Source organism: Pinus tabuliformis, chromosome X, assembly GCF_031772625.1.
Source record: "Pinus tabuliformis cultivar Carrire ecotype Pingquan chromosome X, CPIR1, whole genome shotgun sequence".
NCBI classification, from domain to species: Eukaryota; Viridiplantae; Streptophyta; class Pinopsida; order Pinales; family Pinaceae; genus Pinus; species Pinus tabuliformis.
The window spans coordinates 1,588,118,261-1,588,143,143 of NC_142308.1; the positions used below are offsets into that span (position 1 = coordinate 1,588,118,261).

General features: G+C 39.7%; 1 protein-coding gene across 4 annotated transcripts in view; it reads left to right on the forward strand.

Moving 5' to 3' along the window:
* LOC149146090 (SET domain-containing protein) overlaps positions 1-24,883 on the forward strand; it is a 318,457-nt gene that overhangs the window by 89,036 nt on the left and 204,538 nt on the right. For all 4 annotated transcript variants that reach the window (XR_016264222.1, XM_089447463.1, XM_089447464.1 and 1 more), the window contains exon 2: positions 14,154-14,243. Coding sequence is in view for 3 of the 4 variants with exons in the window: in XM_089447463.1 (XP_089303589.1) it covers positions 14,154-14,243 (90 nt within the window). In the remaining variant the exon portion in view is untranslated. The remainder of the gene's footprint in view (positions 1-14,153; positions 14,244-24,883) is intronic.

The following is a 24,883-nucleotide window of genomic DNA, read 5'->3' on the forward strand; positions in this document are numbered from 1 at the left end:
CTTACAGTTTGTTGCATTATCTGTGATCACTTGAACCACATTATTCGGACCAACATCTTTGATTGATTGCAATAGGAGATCTGCAATGTTTTGGGAAGTTGCACTAATGGAGGAGGAGTCATGACATGTAATAAATATTGCACCACTAGCAGAAACACCAAGAAAAATTATCAAATGTTGGTTTCTAATATTTGTCCACCCGTTTGATACAATGGTTACCCTGCAATCCACCCACTCATTTGTAAAACGTGTCAAAGCTCTTTGAACCTTTGCTTTTTCTCTTTCTAGTAACATTGTTCTAGCTTTCTCATAGTTGGGGACTTGTATCCTTTTAGGGCTTCATTGATGGCCTTTACCATTTCATGCCAATAGGGAGAATGAAGCACATTGAATGGTACATTGCAAGCACAAAGAAATCGAACTATCTTTCCATCCACATCATCCCTCCCAACAACATTCAAGAAATCCCTTATTGTTTTTTTACCTCCATAACTTGTAGAAGTACCATGAGGAGATGAACTACCAAATCTAGAGGTTGCACTTGATTCAGCCTGAGTGTTTTATTTCTTGCTTTTTTGTTGTGCAACCTCCTCTATTTGGATGTATTTTCTTCTTTGTTCAATTGAAATGTTTGGGCAAATTTGCATCCCCACAACACCCTTTTTATCATCACTGCCCATCACCCCACAAAGATGCCTCCTTCACGGGTATATGAACCACTAAATGGTTTTCCTCAATGACAACCATGAGGGCACAACAATTTGTAGCTTCCACCACGTTTTCCCCCTTCAATTTTGGTCACATAGTTCCATAAGGGTGTCAATTTTCCCCTTCAAGTTTGGTCACATAGTTCCACAAGGGTGTCAATGCAGCTTTCCCCTCTAGTGTTTCAGTGTTCCCTTCAGGTTCATCCCCTTCCTCTTCAATCCCTTCTTCCTCATCATACATTGGGTCACTCATACGGGGACCACTATCCTCTTGTTCTTCTTCCCTTCTATTCCTACTCCCCCTTGCCATCATTAAAACCAAAAGTGGAATGATACAAAGAAGCCAAAAGAACACCATCTTGGATTATGAATATAGGTGGCAGAAAACCTGCAATTAAATGAGCAAGAGGAAAGAATGGGAAATAGTAGGTGAGGGAGGAGAAAAATACAAAAAACAATGACCAAAAAATGAGGGAGTTTGGGGTTTGCACTTAACTCTTTAGCTCTGGTAGATGGAAGTCCTTCTTTACTCTTCCAAGCTCCTCCTTCACTCCTCTAAGCTCTCCTCAAGTCTCTCCTCTCTTTCTCCTATCTTCTCCTTTCTTCTCTAAGCTCTCAAAAAATACAAGTGGGCAAATGAGAGGGGAAAGGGCCTTTCAATCCCTTCATTCCTTACCCTAACCCAACTTGGACTCACTCACAACCACTAGAAAAAAATAAAAAAAAAATTGTATTTGCGGGGCCGCATGGCGGAACTGACCGGCTGCCCACGGAACTGGTCACGATCTGTATGGATTTGGCCCCGAAACACCATGTTTCATACGGGAGATCTGCCGGCCGAAACACATTTCGGAAACTCCGAAACATAGATCGGGCCAGATGGTTCCCTCAGGGCAGGAACTGTCTTTTCTATCCCGATCCGTGTTTCGGCTTGCGGATCACCCACAGAACCGTACGGATCGCGTTTCGGGGTTTTGATCCGGGGGGGGGGGGGTTCGTGCAACATTGGTTCAACTGCTTCTTTAACTGGATAACTGATAAGTCTCACATGACCGTATCTTTGATTGAGTATTTCAACTAGACAAGTGTTTACATTAGTATCCCTTTAAAGTTGATTTCAAATCTGCGGTGCATAAGGCCGGCTCACTAATTGTTGAATGGAGACAAATATGTATAAATACAAAGACCCCCATCGGGAACACTCCTCTTGTAGTTTCTGTTATTACTGTGATGATTGTAAAGTACCTCAAACTTTACTGTCTCTTTTTCATTTGTGTTTTAGCGATGCTATGTCAGCTTTTGATCTGCAATATATTGTAGTAACTACTACCACCAAACTATGAATAAAATCCAAAGGAATTGATGCATAAATCCATGAGAGTGACAGTTAATGTAGGCACGAACACAACAACAAGACAAAGAATGGAAGTAAAAACAGTAATGAAGAACACTGTTTCGAATGGAGGAGCAAGTCGCCTCTCAAAGGGCTCACCACAACTGTCCCAAGGCCATGACCTATGAGGGATGATGCTGTTGTGTCGGCCTTAGATGCGATTTCTACTCGAATTCCCAAAATAAAGAAGAATGCATAAACATGAACAAAATTGAACCCTCCAGGCACTCGTATTGTCGGCCTTGATTGAAGACCATCGAACCAATTTACACGCATTCAACTGCTTGACCAAAAACTATAACTTTTAAACAGTAATCAAGTCTCCAGTTGATGTCATTATTTAATTTGATAGCCCATGACTGTTGACAAAACCATGGATAGCAGCATTGGGATGATAACTGAAAGTGTGATTCCTTTTGGCATTTTCGGAGGCACGAACAATGGGTCTCGCTGTGTTAATTCTCTTTGTTGGTCGAATCAAGTGGTGGGATCTTCATCTCCAAAGGACTTCACAGGATTTCTTCTTTACCGAGTTCAATTCCAAAGAAACCCTTAAGTTTTAGGATGTACGTTTCACTGTTACGAAACTCGTCTCAAGGTGACAATTCCGACAGAAAACACCTTGCAGAGAGGGCATTGCATGAATTATGGAGGTGGGCTGCTCAACAAAAATAGATGTTAGTTTTTGTAGCATCATAGGGATTCTAGTCCTGAAACCTTGTGGAGAGGCTAAAACACGAGATCTCTAAAACCTGGAAATTGTTTCTAGAAATTCCACCTAGAGATGGCTCAATTAGATTATTAGCCGATTTTTAAATATTTCCCAAGTCTAAACTTAGGGAATATGGTTAATTTATCAGTATTAATTGAAATAAGTTGAGAACTCTCTAGAAACTCACATGGATCAACAAGGAATTAATCTGGGCCCTTGATTAAGTTTTATTCTTGGCCGTTGGTGCTCCAACAAAGGATTATAAGAAGAAGTCGATGGGTAGATGGAGAATACATGTTAAGTTATGGTATGTTCTATGCTTATAACAATTTACTTCTTTTGAATCAGTGACCGGAGAATCCACAGTTTGAATATTTTTATACCAACGTTTCGAATCCCAAATGGGATCCATCATCAGGATATGAGAATGATGATAAAAGAAGAGCAACTAAGAAGGAATAAATAGTGATGAGAATTAAATTTTTGAGAACAACACTGTCGGCTCTAATATTAATTAATTTTTATAAATTAATATTGTTTTGCTTTAATAAATTACTTATTATTACTATTTTATTATTATTTATTAAGATTTTTGGAGGAGTTAATATATAGTACAAACCTAAGATTTTTGGAGGAGTTAATTTACTTCTTTTTCTTATTATATTCCACCGATTAGCAATCACATGTACATAAAGTAAAGTGCAGATAGAACATTAAATGATCGACAGAAAACAAGCCACGACAAGAGACACAAGATGTGGCGGCTAGCTAGGGACAAACCCCACAATGTGTGGGGAAACCCTTTTATCAAATCTTCTTTTATCTTCAATAATTCAGCAGAGAGAAATAGTACAATAAATCTAATTCATATCAGCAGTAGCAAACCCTAGATCAGTAGCATCAACATTAGTGGCTTCATTATCAAACTAGGGCAGACCATATCTCACAAACCAACAGTCGGATTGACTTCATTCCACCACCAAAAGTTTCGGCTTTCAAAGGAGGTTCAGATGAACCTACAGCGCAGTTCCAAAGAGGAGATCTTCTAGGCCACGCAAGTCAATCTTTACTTCTGCAGTTGCAGCTTCAGTTTCAGCAGTTTCCGGCTTCAAACTAGGGCAGTCGATTTCTTGCAAACCATTCGTCGGATTGACTTCATTCCACCACCAAAAGTTTCGGCTTTCAAAGGAGGTTCATATGAACCTACAACGCAGTTCCAAAGAGGAGATCTTCTAGGCCACGCAAGTCAATCTTTACTTCTGCAGTTGCAGCTTCAGTTTCAGCAGTTTCCGGCTTCAAACTAGGGCAGTCGATATCTTGCAAACCGTTCGTCGGATTGACTTCATTCCACCACCAAAAGTTGTGGCTTTCAAAGGAGGTTCAGATGAACCTACAGCGCAGTTCCAAAGAGGAGATCTTCTAGGCCATGCAAGTTAATCTTTACTTCTGCAGTTGCAGCTTCAGTTTCAGCAGTTTCTGGCTTCACATGTGTGAGAGAGAGAGACCCATTTCAGCGCAGTAGAGAAGAGACTCATATCTGCGCAGTAGAGAGAGAGAGATGTGATGAGATGAGTGAGTCTAAATGAGGAAAAGTCCTCTTATATTTATACACAACGTTGGTGGGTGAATAGATGCAACTGTTGGGCTTCTGAGCCTACATGAGTTGTAGGTCGACTTGATAATAATTCCATAATCAAAATAGAATCACAATGGTATCCAATGTAAATCCAAACAGCTCACTGAAGAGCTTTCGCAACCAGACTACCTCACACGAGGTTATGCTAGCAACAATATATCCTGCTTCGGCGATGCTCAAAGCCACCGACTTCTGCTTCCTGCTCATTCAGGATATCGAAGCAGATCCCAAGGTGAAACAACACCCGGAAGTGCTCTTACAGTCCACCACACTGCCTGCCCAATCAACATCAGTATATCCAAGTAGTCTCACATCTCCGGCAGTGTATCTTAATCCATGAGAGATTGTGTCCTGAAGACATCTCAGAAGATTCCTGGCATCAATCCAGTGAGGCTCAACCAAATATGAGCTCACAATGCTAACTGCAAAAAATATGTTCGGACGGAGGTTCACCAAGAACATCAATGCGAATGAGTTTATGAAACTCAGAGGCATTTCCCAAATCTGGTCCGACATCACTACCATATAACTTCTAAAAGTTAAGATCCTCGAGGTAGTCACAGGCTTGCAGTCCATCATACCAAATCTTTCCAATATCTTTATTACATATTTCCCTTGAGATAGGAAAATTTCCCTGGGCTTCTGCCATACTTCAAGTCCTAGGAAGTAGTGCATCAGTCCTAGGTCTTTCATTTCAAATTCAGAGGCCAACTCCCTCTTACATTTGTGAATGAGAGGGTCTGCACCTGTTAGAAAGAGGTCATCCACATACAATACCAGTATGAGAGGCTTGTCATCTTCAACCTTAAAGTAAAGGTTAGGATCGGCTTCACTCCTAGTGAATCCCAGCTTCACCAAGTAGCTATCAATCCTCTCATACCAAGCTCGGGGTGCTTGCTTCAGCCCATAAAGAGATTTCTTCAACCTGTATACATGAGATTTTCGATCATAAATCTCAAATCCTTCGGGTTGCTCCACGTAGACCTCTTCTTTGATCGAGCCATGCAAGAACGCAGTCTTGACATCCATCTGATGTAGGTTCCATCCTTGTGAAGCGGCAAGGGCTATGATCGAGCGGATGGTCGTATATCTGGCAACAGGTGCAAATATCTCATCATAGTCTATACCTTCCTTTTGGGAGAAACCTCGAGCAACAAAACGAGCCTTATACTTTTCTGTGCTTCCATCTGCTGCATGCTTTATCTTGTAAAGCCATTTTGAAGTAACAATTGTCTTGTCCAGGGTCTGGGAACTACTTCCCAGACATCATTCTCCATAATAGACTCATATTCTATGGTCATAGCATCCTTCCATACTTGATGCTTGACGGTATCTGAGAATGACGAAGGCTCATTTTGTATGATCGTGCTCATGATGGTCAGGTATCCTTGATACCTATTAAGTTTCTTACTTTGACGGAAGGTTCCTCAGGGTGTAGCATGTCCTTTAGCATCATCAAGTATCCCCCTAAGCCATGAAGGCCTCTTCCTAGAAGAGGAAGGCTCATGTGGATGAAAATCTATCAGATCCATGGGTTCTTCTACATCAGGCATTGATTCATCATCCTTTTCTTTCGGTTCCCTAGTGTTGGCTTCTTGAGAGCTCCTCAAAGTCGAAAGATTGTTCACCTTGCGGTGAACTTTTCTTAAGGAGTCTTGGAACCCAATGCTTGATGAGGGCATCAATTTTGTACATATACGACGGTGATTGTAGTTTCAGCCCATAGAAACATCAGAAGTCTTTGATCATGTAGCATGGCCCAGACAGCTTCCATCATCGTGCGGTTCTTCCTTCCCACCACACCATTCTGCTCAGGGGTATGTGGTGTAGTATTCTCCCTCTTAATGCCAACCTCAGGTATGCCTGAGTGAACCAATTGTAATATATCAGAGTTCTTGCTTTGGCTTGAGGGGAATGGTCCCCTTTTGAGCTTTCCTTCAGCACATCCTGGACATACACCTTCATTCTCTATTCAGAATTCAGGCATCCCTATCACCATTTGTCTTACACCGAGTATAGCTTTATAATGAAGGGAGGAAAAACCTCTAATGCCAAAGTTCGGACTGAAGAGATGTGTCATAAGACATGACACCTAGCAGACTTCCATCGACCTGATATAATGAATCAACACTAAACCCAAGAGTAAAGGCATCTTTAACATTATTTTTCCATATACATACCTTGCCATCGCTGAAGGTTACCTTGTAGCCTTTGTCTTCTGTTCCCGAGATGGACACTAGGTTCTTTTTGAGGTCAGGTGCATTTAATACATCCTGGAATTTCTGGCCTTCTTGAATGCTTATCCTCTTCCTTGATTCCCAGCTCTCCTCTTACCTTTGCTGTTGAATTTGTCATTCCTTTGATTGCCATCAGAGGGATTTTGATCATCGTCCTAGAGTGAGTCCTTTCTATCAGGGCACTCCCTTGCATAGTGACTTGCTTTATCGCAAATGTAACATCGTCATTTTCTTCTAGCCTTAGGTCCAGCCTTTCCTTTTGATTTAGTCCCGGAATTATTTCTTTTCTTTGCATGAAAAGAAAAGGCAGCAGGAGGACCTTTAGGCAAGGGCATTTCCTGCTCTTCTACCCTTGTTTGTTCTTGAATGCATCTAGCCATTAATTCCTCGAAACTAGGAATTACATTATTGTTCAAAAGAGTAGTCCTGAACACATACCATTTAGATGGTAATCCTCCGAGAGTTGTGAGTGCCATTTCTCTGTCAGTAATGGTTTCCCCAATAGATAGGAGATCGTTCTTGATCTCAGTGATTCTTAAGAAGTATGCTTGCATACTTTCATCTTTACCCTTCTTGATTTCCTTCAACTTATTTCTAAGAAACAAAACTTGATTTGCATCATTAACATTAAATAAACTCACCAGTCTGTCGTAGATTTCCTTGGAGGTGTCTAGATCAGAGATGTAGGCCACCAAGCGCTTGTAGATAGAGTCCCGAATGATCTTCTTTGTTTTGACTTCTCCATTTTTCCATTGGTTCCAGGCAGCAGCAGATGCATTTGATGAAGGCTCAACAATATTGCCTCTTACATGGTCCAGCACTCCTTGATCTTCAAGGGTTAGATCGATAGACATCTTCCATCCGTGATAGTCAGCTTTCTCACGGAGCTTGTCTTCGGCAGGAAAGAGTGTTGAGGACCCCATAGTTCTTTTAGGATAGCCTTGCCAATCTTCTCTTCAATGATTGCTCTTGCTCTTGCTCGGGCTTTGTCTTCACCTCAGCTCTGATACCATGTTAAGTTATGGTATGTTCTATGCTTATAACAGTTTACTTCTTTTTCTTATTATATTCCACCGATTAGCAATCACATGTACATAAAGTAAAGTGCAGATAGAACATTAAACGATCGACAAAAAACAAGCCAAGACAAGAGACACAAGATGTGGCGGCTAGCCAGGGACAAACCCCACAATGTGTGGGGAAACCCTTTTATCAAATCTTCTTTTATCTTCAATAATTCAGCAGAGAGAAATAGTACAATAAATCTGATTCATATCAGCAGTAGCAAACCCTAGATCAGTAGCATCAGCATTAGCGGCTTCATTATCAAACTAGGGCAGACCATATCTCACAAACCGACAGTCGGATTGACTTCATTCCACCACCAAAAGTTTCGGCTTTCAAAGGAGGTTCAGATGAACCTACAGCGCAGTTCCAAAGAGGAGATCTTCTAGGCCACGCAAGTCAATCTTTACTTCTGCAGTTGCAGCTTCAGTTTCAGCAGTTTCCGGCTTCAAACTAGGGCAGTCGATATCTTGCAAACCATTCGTCGGATTGACTTCATTCCACCACCAAAAGTTTCGGCTTTCAAAGGAGGTTCATATGAACCTACAACGCAGTTCCAAAGAGGAGATCTTCTAGGCCACGCAAGTCAATCTTTACTTCTGCAGTTGCAGCTTCAGTTTCAGCAGTTTCCGGCTTCAAACTAGGGCAGTCGATATCTTGCAAACCGTTCGTCGGATTGACTTCATTCCACCACCAAAAGTTGCGGCTTTCAAAGGAGGTTCAGATGAACCTACAGCGCAGTTCCAAAGAGGAGATCTTCTAGGCCATGCAAGTTAATCTTTACTTTTGCAGTTGCAGCTTCAGTTTCAGCAGTTTCTGGCTTCACATGTGTGAGAGAGAGAGACCCATTTCAGCGCAGTAGAGAAGAGACTCATATCTGCGCAGTAGAGAGAGAGAGATGTGATGAGATGAGTGAGTCTAAATGAGGAAAAGTCCTCTTATATTTATACAAAACGTTGGTGGGTGAATAGGTGCGACTGTTGGGCTTCTGAGCCTACATGAGTTGTAGGTCGGCTTGATAATAATTCCATAATCAAAATAAATTCATATCTCCATGAATACTTATCGGAATTGGATGATCTTTATATCAATCTTACACCTCTCGACGAGAGGAATCTAATAAAAATATTATTAGCCATGAATAAGATGACCCACATGAAGTTTTGCCCTGGTTGCCAATTTTAACAATACACTTGTGGAGTTCGATTTCCTTGGCAGTTCGATTTCTAGAGAGCAACAACAGTTGTCGGAAAGCTAGAGAAGGAAGCAAAGATAGTGAGGGGCAGGGATAGTGAGTCCGCAGGAAAGTTTTTCTAGATCCGGAGAGTCAGCTACAGGAGGGCCAAGTTTCCTCAGTGAGGCTGCGCAGAAGCTTTAGAGGCAGAGTTCGACTGGCTAGATAGAGGGTTGATCCAGTTGCTAGAAGCCGCAAAGATTTCCAGAAGGTGCCAGCGAGTCATTCTCAGAGGGTGGATTGGGGAGATGGCTTGATTAGTTGCAGTTCCAGGCAGAGCATTCTAGTGCTTGCACAAGTCTGACGCAGAGGCTGATGCAGGGGTTTCGTGGAGCCCATTTAGGGCCAGTTTCAGAGCTGGATGAGTGCTGGGTGAGTCAAAATTTGTCTCACTAAGTTTTGTGGCCAGTTTGCCCTGTAGTGGATTGCCAGTCTGTGCATCTAGATTGTACTCAGAAGTTCACTGTTGCATAATAATAAAAACCCTCAGCCGCTACACTGGTTTTGCCAAGTTGGGTTTTTCCGGGGACATTTGTCCAAAAATAATTGTGTTAATTTTTATGTGTGTGCTAGTATTTTCTCAGTTTCCAGTGCTATTTTCATCCACAGTTTATTGGTGAAAATCACAATGTGAATTATTTGATATTTGCCGTAGCAGATAAATTGTTAAATAAATTAACAATTAGGAAAATAATTTCCAGTTGCTGTGATAGATGAAATTCACATTGTATCAGAGCATGATTGATCAGCTGAGAAGCTCAAAAGCGGAAAAAGAAAATTTCACTGTTCAGAGGGAGCAGCAAGCCGAAATTTTCTGGTGCTGCGCAGTGCCTAGCCAGGTAGTACGAATTGCTGCGCAAGGGTTTGATTTTTAGTTGAGGGTGGCAAAAAAATTGATTTGCCCATAATAGTGATTCCAACAAGCTGAGGGAGCAGCAACAACTCAGATTTTCACTGAGCAGATTCCTTAGTCGGGCGCAGAGGGTTTTGCAACAACTTGCAGTAGCAGAATCAGTGTCGGGTGGAAGAGAAAAAAACAGAGGGAAAATTTCTCTCAGAGGCTTTCGAGTTTTAGAGATGCGATTTTTCTAGTTGCAGATTGGGAGTAGCTGTGAGCAAATCTTCTCACTCCAGAAGGGAGTGTGAGTAGCAGACTCAACAGTCGAGCAAGAAAGAGAGGAGATTCCTCTTTATTTTCTCCAGTTTTGAGTTTCCAGATTTTGCAGCTCTGCAGGGATGATCGTACGAGATTGATAGAGGAGGTCGTGCGAGTTAGCCAAAATGCAAAACTGGGTAGCTGTTTGACTTCCAGTTGCCGAAAAGAAGTGCTGGAAGAAGTTTGAGTTGTATAGTGTGAGTTGCAAAGAAAGGAAGGGTTCCAACCAGGCACTAGGCTTGAAAGGAGATAGTGAGGCACCAAATCCAAGAGGAGTGTGAGACTCCAACGTGCTAGATGGGCAGGATCTAGTGCAAAAGTAGCAAGGAGTCAAATAGATTAGTTCCAGTTGCTGCAGTAGGATCATCACCTTTGCTACAGGATCCTACATTATCATAGTAGCAGGATTCAGTGTTAGCAGGCGTTGTCAATCGTTTAGATGACAATTTCAGATCCAGTTGCAGTTAGTACACATGAGACAGTTGCAGAGTTAGATGCAGTGACACAGGCAGTGAGAATTGCCTAGTTGTAGGATGCAAGTACAGTTCCAGCCAGTAGAGATTCCCAGCCCAGAGCTACGCAGTCCAGTTTTCAATACAAGAGGACAATGCGAGTTGCCAGGAGGGTGCAGAGAGATTTCCCATAGGGAGATCGAGATTCAGAGGAAGTGTAGCTTCAGAGGGAGAAACCCTATGGAAGCTAGTGCTTTAGGATCTGGGGAGATCAGACTCATTATTGAAGTAGTTGCAGTAGCAGTGCTGAAGCATCAACGGAGTAGTAGCAACAATAGTATGAGTAGATCAGATTTTGCCATGCTTGCAGCTATACCTCCATGAGTGAGGTGGGGCAATTTGGAACTGTAGTCCTAGAGATTGCAGAGATTGGGCAGGGTCCATTGAGGAGTCCACCTCATGGATCATCACCTGGCTACAGGCGCCCACAATATTTAGTAGCAAGATGGATCAGTGTCAGAGATGCAGTCAGATTCCAAAGTGACAATTGCAAACTAGTAGTAGTCAGGTGTTGAGGAGCGCAGTGCAGTGTTGGCAGCAATGCAGAGTGGCACAGTGCAGAGTCAGCGACAATGCAAAGTCTCCAGTGACAACGCAAAGGCTAGTAGCAGTCAGGACTCGGGAGACAGATGCATCATACTGAACACAGTTGATTCAATATTTTGGATGCTTCTCAGTTGTAGTTGTTGCAGTTGCAACAACAACAGATGAGAGGGAGTTGCAGTGCAGATGCAGAGTTGGCAACAGTATGGCAGTTTCAGCAACAACACAGATGCAACATCAGAGTTGTGCAGTGGTTAGTGGGCAGTGGCCAGACATTAGCAGTGTGACAGAGGGGTGATACAGAGACAGGGTGTTGTAGCAGCAGTGGTGCAACACTAGAACACCTTCCTTGCTAAGAGGGAGTGTTAGTTTTTGTAGCATCGAAGGTGTTCTAGTCTCGAAACTTTGTGGAAAGGCTAAAACACATGAGATCTCCAAAACCTAGAAATCGTTTTGGAAATTCCACCTAGAGATGGCTCAATTAGATTATTAGCTGATTTTCAAATATTTCCTAAGTCTAAACTTAGGGAATATGGTTAATTAATTAGTATTAATTAAGATAAGGTGAGAATTCTCTAGAAACTCACATAGATCGATAGAGAATTAATCTGGGCCCTTGATTAAGTTTTAATCTTGGCCATTGGTGCTCCAACAGAGGATTATAAGAAGAAATCGATGGGTAGATGGAGAATACACTTGTGGAGTTCGATTTTCTTGGCAGTTTGATTTCCAGTGGGCAGCAGCAGTTGCCAAAAAACCAGAGAAGGAAGCAGAGATAGTGAGGGGCAGGGACATTGAGTCTGGAGGAAATTTTTCTAGATTCGGAGAGTCAGCGACAGGAGGGACGGGTTTCCTCAGTGAGGCTGCGCAAAGGCATCGCAGAAGCTTCATAGGTAGAGTTCGATTTGGCCAGATAGAGGGTTGATTTAGTTGCTGGAGGCCAGGAAGATTTCCGGAAGGTGCCAGCGAGTCATTCTTAGAGGGTGGATTGGGTAGACGACTTGATTAGTTGCAATTCTAGGCAGAGCGTTTTAGTGCGTGCACAGGTTTGACACAGAGGCTGACGCAGGGGTTCTGTGGAGCCCATTCAGAGCCAGTTTTGAAGTTGGATTAGTGCCGGGTGAGACAACATTTGTTTCACTAATTTTTGTGGCCAGTTTCTCCTGTAGTGGCTTGCCTGTTTGTGGATCCATATTGTACTTAGAAGTTCATTGCTGCATAATAATAAAAACCCACAACTGCTTCACCGGTTTTCCGATGTTGGTTTTTCCAGGGACATTTGTCCAAAAATAACTGTGTTAATTTTTATGTGTGTGTGCTAGTATTTTCTTAGTTTCCAACACTATTTTCTTCCGCAGTTTATTGGTGAAAATCACAGTGTGAATTATTTGATATTTGTCGTAGCTGATAAATTTTTAAATAAATTAACAATTAGGAAAATAATTTCCAGTTGCTATGATAGATGAAATTCTCACAATAGACATGCACGAATTTCATTGAGAGAAGGTTAGACTAGCAGAGGGGATGGGAGAACCAAGCGGGGCACTGATAGGGTGACCAAAAATGGGCGCGGACAGGGTGGACAAGTGGAGAGTTTCAGAATAGACCAAGGTTTCCATATGGGGTGAAAATGTTGAGCGAATGTACAGGAAGACTGTTCTAGTGCAGATTTGGTAGAAGTGCAGTTGTTTTGCACAATTGCAAAGAAACGTTTAGAATAACATTTTGCGCTGATAACTAAAATGTTCACTGAGCATCTCAGAATTGATGCAGCTTGTCAGAGTGGTGCAGGGGTAGTGTTTCACAAATTTAGAAACGGATTGGTGCAGGCCGCAGCCTAAAAAACAAGGAAGGCAGAACTGACATATAGAGAGGCCACAAAACAAGTGGCTCGAATTGGAGCAGGGCCAGAATTCGCCTGCTTTGATACCATGTTAAAACTTAAACACATACATGGAGTATACAGGATATGAAGGATAATCATGAAATGCATTCTATTAACAAGATTTACATATACATACAATTTCTTATGACCCTTGGTTTTCACATTCCAAGTGGTCTCTTGGACTCTAGTGACTGTTCAACTTCCACACCATAACCCTTAGCGGATTAGGTGTCCAACAGTAAACTTGCAATTCTTTTGCTGCTCGTCATGTTTTAATTAATTCTCTGGTCAAGATTGCTTCTTGGTATGCCCACGCTGAATCAAATTATCAAGTATTTTAGATGCCAGTCTCTATGTTTGCTCTGATACCATGTTAGTAATTGGATACAACCATAGTAGAAAAGTGTATACCATAAAATGAGATCTTAAACCATTCAAATTTCACAAAACAAATCTTTGATTTGAGTACATGGACTGAGTGATTGTTCGTATTCCCATCAATCAGAAAATAATAAAATGTTTAAGCTAAACTAGAGTCATAATAAATTGACTTTATTCCTTGGTTTGTGTCCTGGGACAGACTTTAAACAAAGCTGTCGTACCATGTAAATAAGAGCAAGTTTTAACTTAACTATCTAGAGTACTATATCTGACCATTTCGTATATACAATGATATTAAAACCTTTGTCTGCTAGTGCCATGGATCCCCATCAAGCATATTTTCAAGTGAGACTCAGATCATATGGTGTTAATATATTTTTCTCCTCGGTTTTGATGTCTAATATATATTATACATACAGTTTGATTTTACTGCTCAAGTATTGCTGTCAGATGAGATGTGATTCCTCATTTGATCAGGTTCATTGTCCATCTGTTATTGCTGTAAAATATATGACTCAAATTTTCATTGACTATAGATATATGTTTCATATATTCACCATATGAAATTTATAAATGCTTCTTATCTTTATTCTAATGAATGGAGGCGTATGAGAGGTTTGACGTGAAATGGACATGGTAGCATATAGAATTTTAATTGTAATTGATCTTTGGCTGGTTCCTGTTGACGGCAGTCATTGGTACAAGAGAAGAAAGAAAACAGAGGAGTACTGGTGATGCTTCCAGAACCCAACAAGGATGATCCACTGTTTGACAAGAAAAAGGTACGCATTACAGTTGTGTTGACATGTCATGCTTTTGTCTGCACATGCTTTTCACTTTGCATTTGTTTGTGTTGTGAATTTTGTTGTTTTTCTAGGGCAGAACTGGAACAAATAATTTCTTCAACAGCTAACTACTTCTAATGATTAGTTTTGACATTATTTATACATTATTCATAATATTATCAAGCAGTTACACAGATGAAAATTAACAACTATTAAATATGAAATGAGTAGTAAAATCCACAGTGAGACAATGAACAAAAGACACAAAGAATTAGGCCTGAGGCCAGGGCAAAAGTAAAACCTACAAGGGGAAAACCCAGAACTGCTTTCCTTATGAGAGAGAATTCAATGTCCATCAAAATATTCAGTAACAGTATAATAACTATGACAACTAACCAGAATAATGTCAAGAAACAAGCCTCCACTCTTTTCCTTAATTTTGCCCTTCTTCCTTCAATAGCTTGCATAAACACATATATAATTGTTCAAAACGAATTGCCAAATGAGGAGCAATTCCTCACATATATATAGTCATTATAGGGGGTCAAATGGTTGCCTCAAAGGGGCCCAACCGACCTGTCATAATTTAGGAGGTAAATATATAATTTAAATTTCCAATTTTGACATGATGAAAATACCGACCATGGCTACCATAATTTTCAACACTCCCTCTAAGCTAGAGAGGTACTTTTCATTCTCCCTCTCAAGATCAATCTTCCCGACCAATCATAGGTCTCACAGCTCGCAGCCTAAGGAAGAGATCACAAATACAAGTCTCTCTCTCTCTCTATCAGGATCAATCTCCCCGACAAATTATAGGTCTCATAGCCCACAACCTAAGGGAGAGATCATCAGTCTCATCATAAGGAAAGATACATAGCATCCATCTCAAATCATCTCCCTGACCAAGAGGTCTCATAGCACACAGCCCAAGGGAGGAACCAACAATACATTTCTTGAACCACAAGGTCTCACGACACAACCTATAGGAGGAATCAACAGTACATCTCCCAGACCACAATGTCTCACGGCACACAACCTACAGGAGAAATCAACAGTGCATCTCCCGGACCCCAAGGTCTCACGGCACACAACCTACAGGAGGAATCAATACACATCTCCCATACCACAATGTTTCACGACACATAGCCTACAAGAGAAACCAACTATACATCTCCCAAACCACAAGGTCTTACGAAGTTACGACACATAGCCTATAGGAGGAATCAACAGTACCTCTCTCGAAACACAAGGTCTCACGATCCAACCTACAGGAGATGGTCCATAATATGATGCTATGTAATCATTGTTCCCTCCTCAAGGGGATTCTCAATCATTCCAGTTTCTTCATATAAACATCAACAACCAGTTCAACATCATAAATGTAGCCATGGTAGATCTTAGTTCTTTATCAAACATAATAACGTTCAATTGTTCATTCAACTTTAGCAGGGGCTTCTCTTGGAAGCAAAAATTAACAACGATCATCAGACAATAGTAGACCTTAGTAGGGGTTTCTCACAGAAGAAATCATCAACAACCATAGTATATTCCAATAAAAAATAAGTGGCTTCTCATAGAGGTGAATGTCAGTATCCATAGTTGAATCCAGAAAATAATAAGTGGCTTCTCACAGAAGTAGGCATTAACAACCATAGTAGAATCCAACAAACCATAATTGAATCCAACATATAACAATAAACTTTAGTAGATAGATCAAGGAACCAATTAGTGAATCAACCAAGTCAACATCAGATTCTTGCAGCTTTTTCAAATCATTCATTAGGGAGATGTCGATGGACTTGTAGTCCATTGTGCCAAAGATATCACCAGGCTCATGCCTCAAATGCAACTCCCTCTTATACAAAAGTCTTCTACATAGCAGAAAAATCATGGGCTCATCTTTAACATATCTAGATCAACATCGGTCTTCAAAACTTCTAGCCACCTTCATGGAAACGTGTTTCAATCAAGCTTATCCTGTCTGCACCCTCTGAGTAAAGATGTTACATCCCTATAATATTAGTGATTCCCCCATTACTATTGCCATTGTAGCCCTTATTGTTATTGTTGTGCCCCTATTATCCCCATATTGTTATTATTGTGCCCCATAGAAGCCCACTATTGTTATTGTTGTGCCCTTATATTATTATTGTTATGTCGGCTTTGATTATATTGTGACCCCTTAGACTCCTATATATAGAAATGAGGTTTTGTCATTTGTATCATCTAAGAATTATTCATTTGTGTAATGTAAAGGAGGCTGCTCGCTCAAAGAGACTGATTTTGAAGTTGTCGATCTATCTTTTCTTCTATTTTGTGAGCTGGTTACATAACATTTGGTATCAGAGATTTGGATTCTAGGGTTTCGCTACTCCAAACAGGTCATTGTGGCATTTTCGCTATAACTTTTTTCTACGACATTTCAGACGTTGAAATTAAAACCCATTTGAGCCGAAATCTTGATGAACCTCGGGTCCGAATTTCAGATATTTTCTCGCTATATTTTCGGGAGATAGGATCCAAGGAAGTTAGGGTTTTTGCAGGCTCCCGAATTATATCTCAAATAGGTGACCTGGGGAAAATCATCATAACTTTCTCTATGAGCATCAGATTGAAATTTCGTAAAAAGTTACAGAAAGAGGATGACCGTAGTTTTCTGTGTATCGGTTTCAGGTCCTAAGGTCGAAACAGTGACACGTGGCACTTCGTACAAGTTCGCTCTATTGAATCAGTCTATAATCAGGCCATTGTGGGAGATTTGACATAACTCTTCTTTGGAGAATCCAATCTTGATCAGACTTATGGGGTTGGAAAGAGGACCCAGAGGGTTACTGCAAGACACAATTTTAGACCTTGGAGATCTGAAATTACAGAGATACAAAAGATTCAATATCGAGTTCCAACAAAGTGAAAAAATGTGTAGTTTTTAAAATTATTTGCATAAGATTGGTTTGAAAAATTAGTTTGAAGGAATTCAAAGGGCATAGTGAAGTATTATTATCTATGTTGCACGGGTTCCCGCACCCGGGGTGGGGTTCTCGAACCCGTCCCGGGTTCCCGCACCCAAGTACCGGATTCGGGTACGGGTTCATCTCAGAAGAACCGGGTTCTTCAAAAAAAAAATTGGGTTCTTTTCCTTTAATGGGTTCTGGGTTCTTCGGGTTGGGTTCTTCATAAAAAAAACTATATTAAAAATTTAATTTTCAAATAATTTTTTTTATTGAAATTAAAAAAAAAAATTTAAAATTATTTTATTATTAAGTTTTAACTTATAACAAATGTAAAAAACTTTAAAAACCCTAAATCTTTAAGACTTTAACTCTCTATGAACGCACACAAGCAAATATCTGATACGTGATTTCATTTAACTTTTTTCCATTTGGTTGAGGCTTGAGCCGTCCCCGTTTACCATTTCCGGCAGCAGTGGGCAGCTTCAGCAGCAGTGGGCAGTGGGCAGCTTCAGTGTCAGTGGACAAAGCGGCTTCAACGGCAATGGTATTTACAAGTTTTCGTTTTCAATTTTATTATTCCATGAAAAAGTTTCACAAGACCCACGTCTGAAAAATATAGGTGCATTATATTACACATTTGAACAGTGAACACCCATAGGAGCTCAACTACAATAAGCAGAATTACAATAACGTGACAACTCATACAGTGCTTTTAAAGGCTTGCTGGAATGAATGTCACAATTTCTTGTTGTTTCGGACTGTCTGCAACATGAGCCACAACTGTCAGTCCACTTTTATACACTCAATTTGCCTCCTACAACTGTAGCATAGTCCCTCCTCCTTGTTGTTGTCAAACGCTGAGCTGTAGGGCTTGATTCATGCCACTGTTTACACAAAACAGTTCACTGTTCACTAAGGAACAGACCTCGGCCTCCCTATGCAGATTCCTGTACCCAATCGAAGCCCTAAACAGAGATGACAATGCCACAAACTTGCCTCTACTTAGCCCAGACTTCTTAAATTTTTAATTTTTTATACTATATACTATAATATGAAAATTATACATTTCAGTTCTTTTAACCTGAAATAGTTGCAATTAGATTAATAAAGCGCAGAAAATCTTCATCATTTTTTGCATTAATGAATGGCATTACATAAATGCATTCATACACTGAATATAGCTCTGTGCTATTCTTTACAATATAAACCGTTCAGTGAGAATGTATTTCAACTCATTCATCTACACAACATTCAAGCCAGTTCATTATCTACCCTTTAACAATGGTGTTGCTTGCCCTTGCAATGTAATTTCACCAGGGATCAACAAAATCCAATTAAATGGTTCAGAATTTGTTTAGAATTGCTATGGATGAGCGAGAGCCTGAAGATGAGAGTGATTTCTACCTGGAGAACATGCTAGCTGAAGATCTAAGTGATGTTGATGACATGGATGTTGAAGACATGGCTTGAGGAAGCCATTGTTCCTTAGGCTTTAGCTATTTAGTATTTTAAAATTTCCTAGTTCATGTTTGAAGATGCTTTAAGGCAAATTTTGAATGTAGTTTGACAATGGACATATATCATGATTCATGTTAATATGTAAACAATGAACAGTTTTTTGGTGATAAATTTTGAAATTTCAATGTCAATGTTGAATGTTCAATGATGTGCATGTTTAAATGATTATCATTAAAGTTTTCTTGTTTAAAGTTGAAAAAATATACAAATTCAAATTTCATATATATTATTAATTATAAATTTATAATTTATAATCTATAATTATTAAAATTTAATATTATTATATTACCCGACGAACCCACGCACCCTGTTTCCAAAAATGCCGTCCCCGTCCCCGAACCCACGTTTCCTGGCAACATAGATTATTATCATTAATTGATGCCCGAAGAAAGAAAATGGAAACATCTAGTAAGCAACCTAAAAACTCTAGCATGACTCATGAAGAAGAGGAAGAAATGCAACATAATATATCAAAATTACGAGACCAAGTGCAACAAAATTCACTCTCACAAAAAGTAACAGAAGCTAAGATGGATAGTTTAAAGAAAAGCATGGAAACTAAGATGGATGGCATGGAAGCTATGATGGATGGTTTAAACAAAGGCGTGGAAGCTAAGATGGATGATATAGAAGAAAAACTTAAAAGACAACATGGAAGAGATGAAGACAGATTTGACAAATTTGCTACAAAAAATGTTCACTAATGGCGAAAGGGTAGTAAAGGAAACTCATGAGGAGAACAAAAGAAATGTTAATCATGATTTCATAGACTTTAATGGTGGATTGAAGACCCACCATGTTCCAAAGATTGATATGGGGAAGTTTGATGGCAATGATCCCGTAACATGGATACTACAAATGGAGCAATATTTTGATCTCCATAATGTGCAAAACACACAAAAGGTACGCATTGCAACTTTATATTTGGAACTAAATCAATTTGTATGGTATCGATGGCTTTGCTCTCATAAACAAATTGTCACTTGGGCAATTTTTACGGAAGAAATGATAGCACATTATGAGGATACAAAAAGAAACACTTTTTTTAGCCAATTGATAAATCTCAAACAAAAGGGTTCAATGATGGAGCACATTGAGGACTTCCAAAAATTGAATATAAGGGTAAAAGATATTCTAGAGGAGCATAGGATTGATGTGTTCATAGGGACTTTAAAGGATAACATCCAACATGAGGTTCACCTTTGGGAACCTAGTTCATTGGAGAAGGCATTCAGGTTGGCAAGAAAAATGGTACGCAAAATTATGGCAACAAGGAAGCCTACCACTCACAAGTATAAAGATGTAAGTGTTTCTGCCCCTAGCCTTACACAACCTACAAGGTTGACACCACAACAATCGGAAGAAAAAAAAGCAAAAGGGCTTTGTTACAGTTGTGATAGGAAATACACTAAAGGTCATAAGTGTGCTGAGAAGAAATTATTTTACATAGATTCTGAAGAGGAGGAAGAAAAAGAACAAGAAACGTCAAAAGAAGAGGATATACACTGGGAACAAACCTTAGAGAAAGAAGAAATGAATCCGACCATATCTTGTAATGCATTGGCCGAAATTACCACTCCTCAACTATCAAGATAGAAGGACATATCAAGAAGAAAAAGGTAATTGTGTTGATTGATTGGGGCAGTACCCATAATTTTATTCATTGTAAGATAGCCAAGGAATTGAATTGCTTCCTATATCCAGCACTAGAGTGTCAAGTGATGGTTGCAAGTGGAGGAACCATAAATTGCTCTGGAAAGTGCCATAATATCAAGCTATCCATGGGAGAATATGTATTGAATAGCCCAATGCTTTCCATTCCAATGGGTGGTGCTGATATTGTATTACGAGTCCAATGGCTACAATCTTTGGGTACAATAAATTTTAATTTTCAAGAACTTTTCATGAAATTTTCTTCGAAAAGAAAGAAAGTTGAATTAAGGGGTATCATAGGGAAACCGGGAAAGATAATCAACTCTAATGGAATGACAAAGCTTCTAAAGAAAGAACAACGAGACGTAATTTCACAATTATGTTCGCTTGAGGTTCCCACATTGAAATAATCTATTTCTCCATATCTCCAAAAAGTCTTGGACAATCATTCCAAGGTATTTGAGACTCCCAAAGGCCTCCCACCTATTCATGATCATGACCATGCTATTCATTTGATTCCAGGAACTGTTCCTCCAAACATCAGGCCTTACAAATATCCATATGCCCAAAAGAGTGAAATTGAACGTATGGTTGTAGAAATGCTAGAGGCTGGTATAATTCAACCTAGTCAAAGTTCTTTCTTTGCTCCAGTAGTATTGGTGCACAAAAAGGATGGGTCATGGCGCATGTGTCTGGATTATGGGGAGCTCAACAAACTCACTATTAAAGATAAATTTCCCATTCCTGTCATTGATGAATTATTGGATGAATTGCATGGATCAATTTATTTCACTAAGTTGGATCTTCGTTCAGGATATCATCAAATCAGAATGAAAACTGAAGACGTTCCAAAAACAACATTTAGAACTCATGAGAGTCATTATGAATTTTTGGTCATGCCTTTTGGCCTTACCAATGCACCTTCTACATTTCAAGGTTTGATGAATTCCATTTTCAAACCCTTCCTTAGAAAATTTGTGTTAGTATTTTTTGATGATATACTAATCTACAACAAGTCTTGGAAGGATCATGTTCAACATGTTGACAGGGTGCTCAAACTATTGGAGGAGAAACAATTATATGCAAAAACCTCCAAATGTTTCTTTGGAGTATAAGAGGTGGAATATCTGGGTCATATTGTATCTCATGAAGGTGTGAAGGTAGACCCTAGCAAAATTAAATCCATTAAGGAATGGAAAATCCCCACGTCCATAAAGCATATATGAGGATTTCTCGAGTTGACAGGGTATTATCGCAAGTTTTTTAAGAATTATGGGCGAATAACAACACCTCTAACACCATTATTGAAGAAAGATGCATTTTCATGGACTCTAGAAGCAACAAAGGCCTTTGAACATCTTAAAGAGGCAATGTGCCAAGCACCGGTCTTAGCTATGTTGGAATTCACAAAACCTTTATGGTGGAATGTGATGCCTCAGGAAATGGAATTGGTGCTGTTTTAATGCAAGAGGAAAGACCCATTGCTTTCGAAAGTCGTCCAATCAGGAGTATTTACACAAAGCTATTTATGAGAAGGAAATGTTGACAATACTACATGCACTTAAGAAATGGCGACCCTACCTAATGGGAAGACACTTCAAGGTAAAAACGGATCATGATAGTCTTAAATACTTTTTAGAACAAAGATTATCTTCAGAAGAGTAGCAACAATGGGTCACAAAGATGTTGGGTTATGACTTTGAAATCATCTACAAAAAAGGAAAGCAAAATGTTGTGGCAGATGCACTCTCAAGAAAGGATGACGATGTGGAAGCATTGCTTTGCGCCATTTCTATTATCCAACCAGATTGGATAAACGAAGCAAGGGATGAATGGAAAATGACGAAGAAGTGTGGGCACTCATTCAAAATTTACAACAAGATCCCAATACATCTGATACATGTAGTTGGAAAAATGATTCGTTATGGTACAAAGATCACTTATACCTATGTAAGAATTCTCAACTCAAACAAAAGATTCTTATGGAATTGCATACCTCTCCCTTAGGAGGGCACTCATGATTTTTAAAAACTTACCACAAGGTTAAGAAGGATTTTTTTTTGGGATGGCCTTAAATCGGATATTCAAAAGTTTGTGGCAGAATGTTTGGTTTGCCAACAAAATAAAGTTGAAACAATTAAGACCCCAGGTCTATTACAACCTCTATCCATTCCAAGCCAACGTTGGGAGGAGGTTTCAATGGATTTTATCACAGACTTACCCAAGTCCGAAGGAAAAAGTGTCATCATGGTGGTAGTTGACAGACCTACCAAGTATGCACACTTTTGTGCATTATCGCATCCATTTAAAGCCAGTACAGTTTCTACTGCATTTATGAAAACAATTCAAAAGCTACACGGAAACCCAAAGATTATTGTAAGTGATAGAGATCCCATTTTCACTGGAAATTTTTGGACATAATTATTTTCTTGTCTTGGTACAAAGTTAGCTAATAGCTCATCTTATCATCCTCAATTTGATGGGCAAACTGAGATAGTAAACAAATGTTTGGAAGGACATCTTCGTTGCTTTGTATATGATAAACAGACACATTGGGTCAAATGGTTGCCTCTCGCTGAATGGTGCTATAACACTTCCTTCCATACTGCAGTGAAAATGACCCCATTTATGGCACTTTATGGATTTCATCCACCGTCTATCACATCATATTTAAGAGAAAATTCTAAGATTCAAGCAGTGGAAGATCACATCAAGCATCAACAACAAGTTCTCCAACTCTTAAAGGATAACCTCACTTTGGCGCAGAATAGAATGAAACAATAAGCATATCAACATGGCAGCGAAAGAAGTTTTGATGTAGGTGATTGGATATTCCTACGGCTACAACCATATAAACAAATGTCCCTCAAGCAAGCTAAGAATGATAATAAATTATCACCAAAGTATTATGGTCCGTACAAGGTGTTGCAAAAGATTGGTACTATGGCACACAAATTGGAGCTTCCTGCAGCTTCCCGAGTGCATCCAGTTTTCCATGTTTCATGCTTAAAGAAGGTTATAGGTGACAAAGTCCCAGTTCAAACAATATTGCCAGAACTTGACGAGGAAGAAAAAATCATATTGGAACTTGAAGCAATCACAAAAACAATAACTCGATAGCTACGAAATCAATCAATTTTGGAGTATCTCATCAAGTGGAAGAACTTACCCACTGAAGATTCCACATGGGAGGGTGAGAATTTTATACAGAAGCATCCAAAACTACTCAAGCGTTGAGGACAACACTTTTTTGAAGGAGAGGGGCATGTTAGGTCCCTATAATACTAGTGATTCCCCCACTACTATTGTCATTGTAGCCCTTATTGTTATTGTTGTGCCCCTATTGTCCCCATATTGTTATTATTGTGCCCCATAGAAGCCCACTATTGTTATTGTTGTGCTCTTATATTATTATTGTTATGTCGGCTTTGATTATATTGTGACCCCTTAGACTCCTATATATAGAAAGGAGGTTTTTTCATTTGTATCATCCAAGAATTATTCATTTGTGTAATGTAAATGGGGTTGCCCCCTCGAAGAGACTGATTTTGAAGTCGTTAATCTATCTTTTCTTCTATTTTGTGAGCTGGTTACATAACAAAAGAGCCTATCATGAGTCTTTTCATCACATTGTTCTTCCAATATTTCCAACGATTTGCCACACCTTGGTAGTCTTCATTATGTACCTGCAATCCTCACGAGGAGGCTATGGAAGAACAAGAACAACCAAGCAAGCTGAGAGAATCATAATGAAACAATCAAGATAATACTTATCTTTTGAGATTGTGTCAACTTCCTCTTGATCTGAGTCAATCTCATCACATCATCAAGGAGTCCATACCGTCATCAAAGAGTTGACTGATAAGGAGTCTACATCGTCAGCGAATCATCATCATCATCAAGGAGTTTACATTATCATCGAGTCCATATCTTCATGTTAATTTTAGGCAACAATGGTATGTTCTATGCTTTAGAGCAATTTTACTTCAATTTCTTTATTAGCCCAGTATCAATATTCAGATTAGCAATCACATCAACATGATAGTGAAATGCAGATAGAACATAAACATAAACAGTAGAAGACAAGCCAAGACAAGAGGACACAAGATGTGGCACCAGCCAGGGACAAACCCCAATGTGGGGAAACCCTTGATCAAATCTTCTTTTAGTCTTCAATAGTTCAGCAGAGAGAGAGTACAATTTACAAATCTGATAATTTATAACAGCAACAGAAGAGCCTTAACCAGAAAAGTCAACACTGGTCAATAGGGCAGATGTGATCCTCAACAAATCTGTCAACTTTAGTCTCCAAACAACAAGATAAAAAAACCCTCAAAACAATCAAATTCAGCCCAGTCAAAGTCTGGTCAAACAACCCATCTGCGATCAGCCCGAGCTGCAGTCAACGTTGGTCAACATAACGCTTGGTCAAACTGTCCAGAAATTCGGTCTCTTGAAATTTCGGCCTCCTGAAATTTCGGACATGGAGAGAGAGAGGCGTAGAAATCCGTA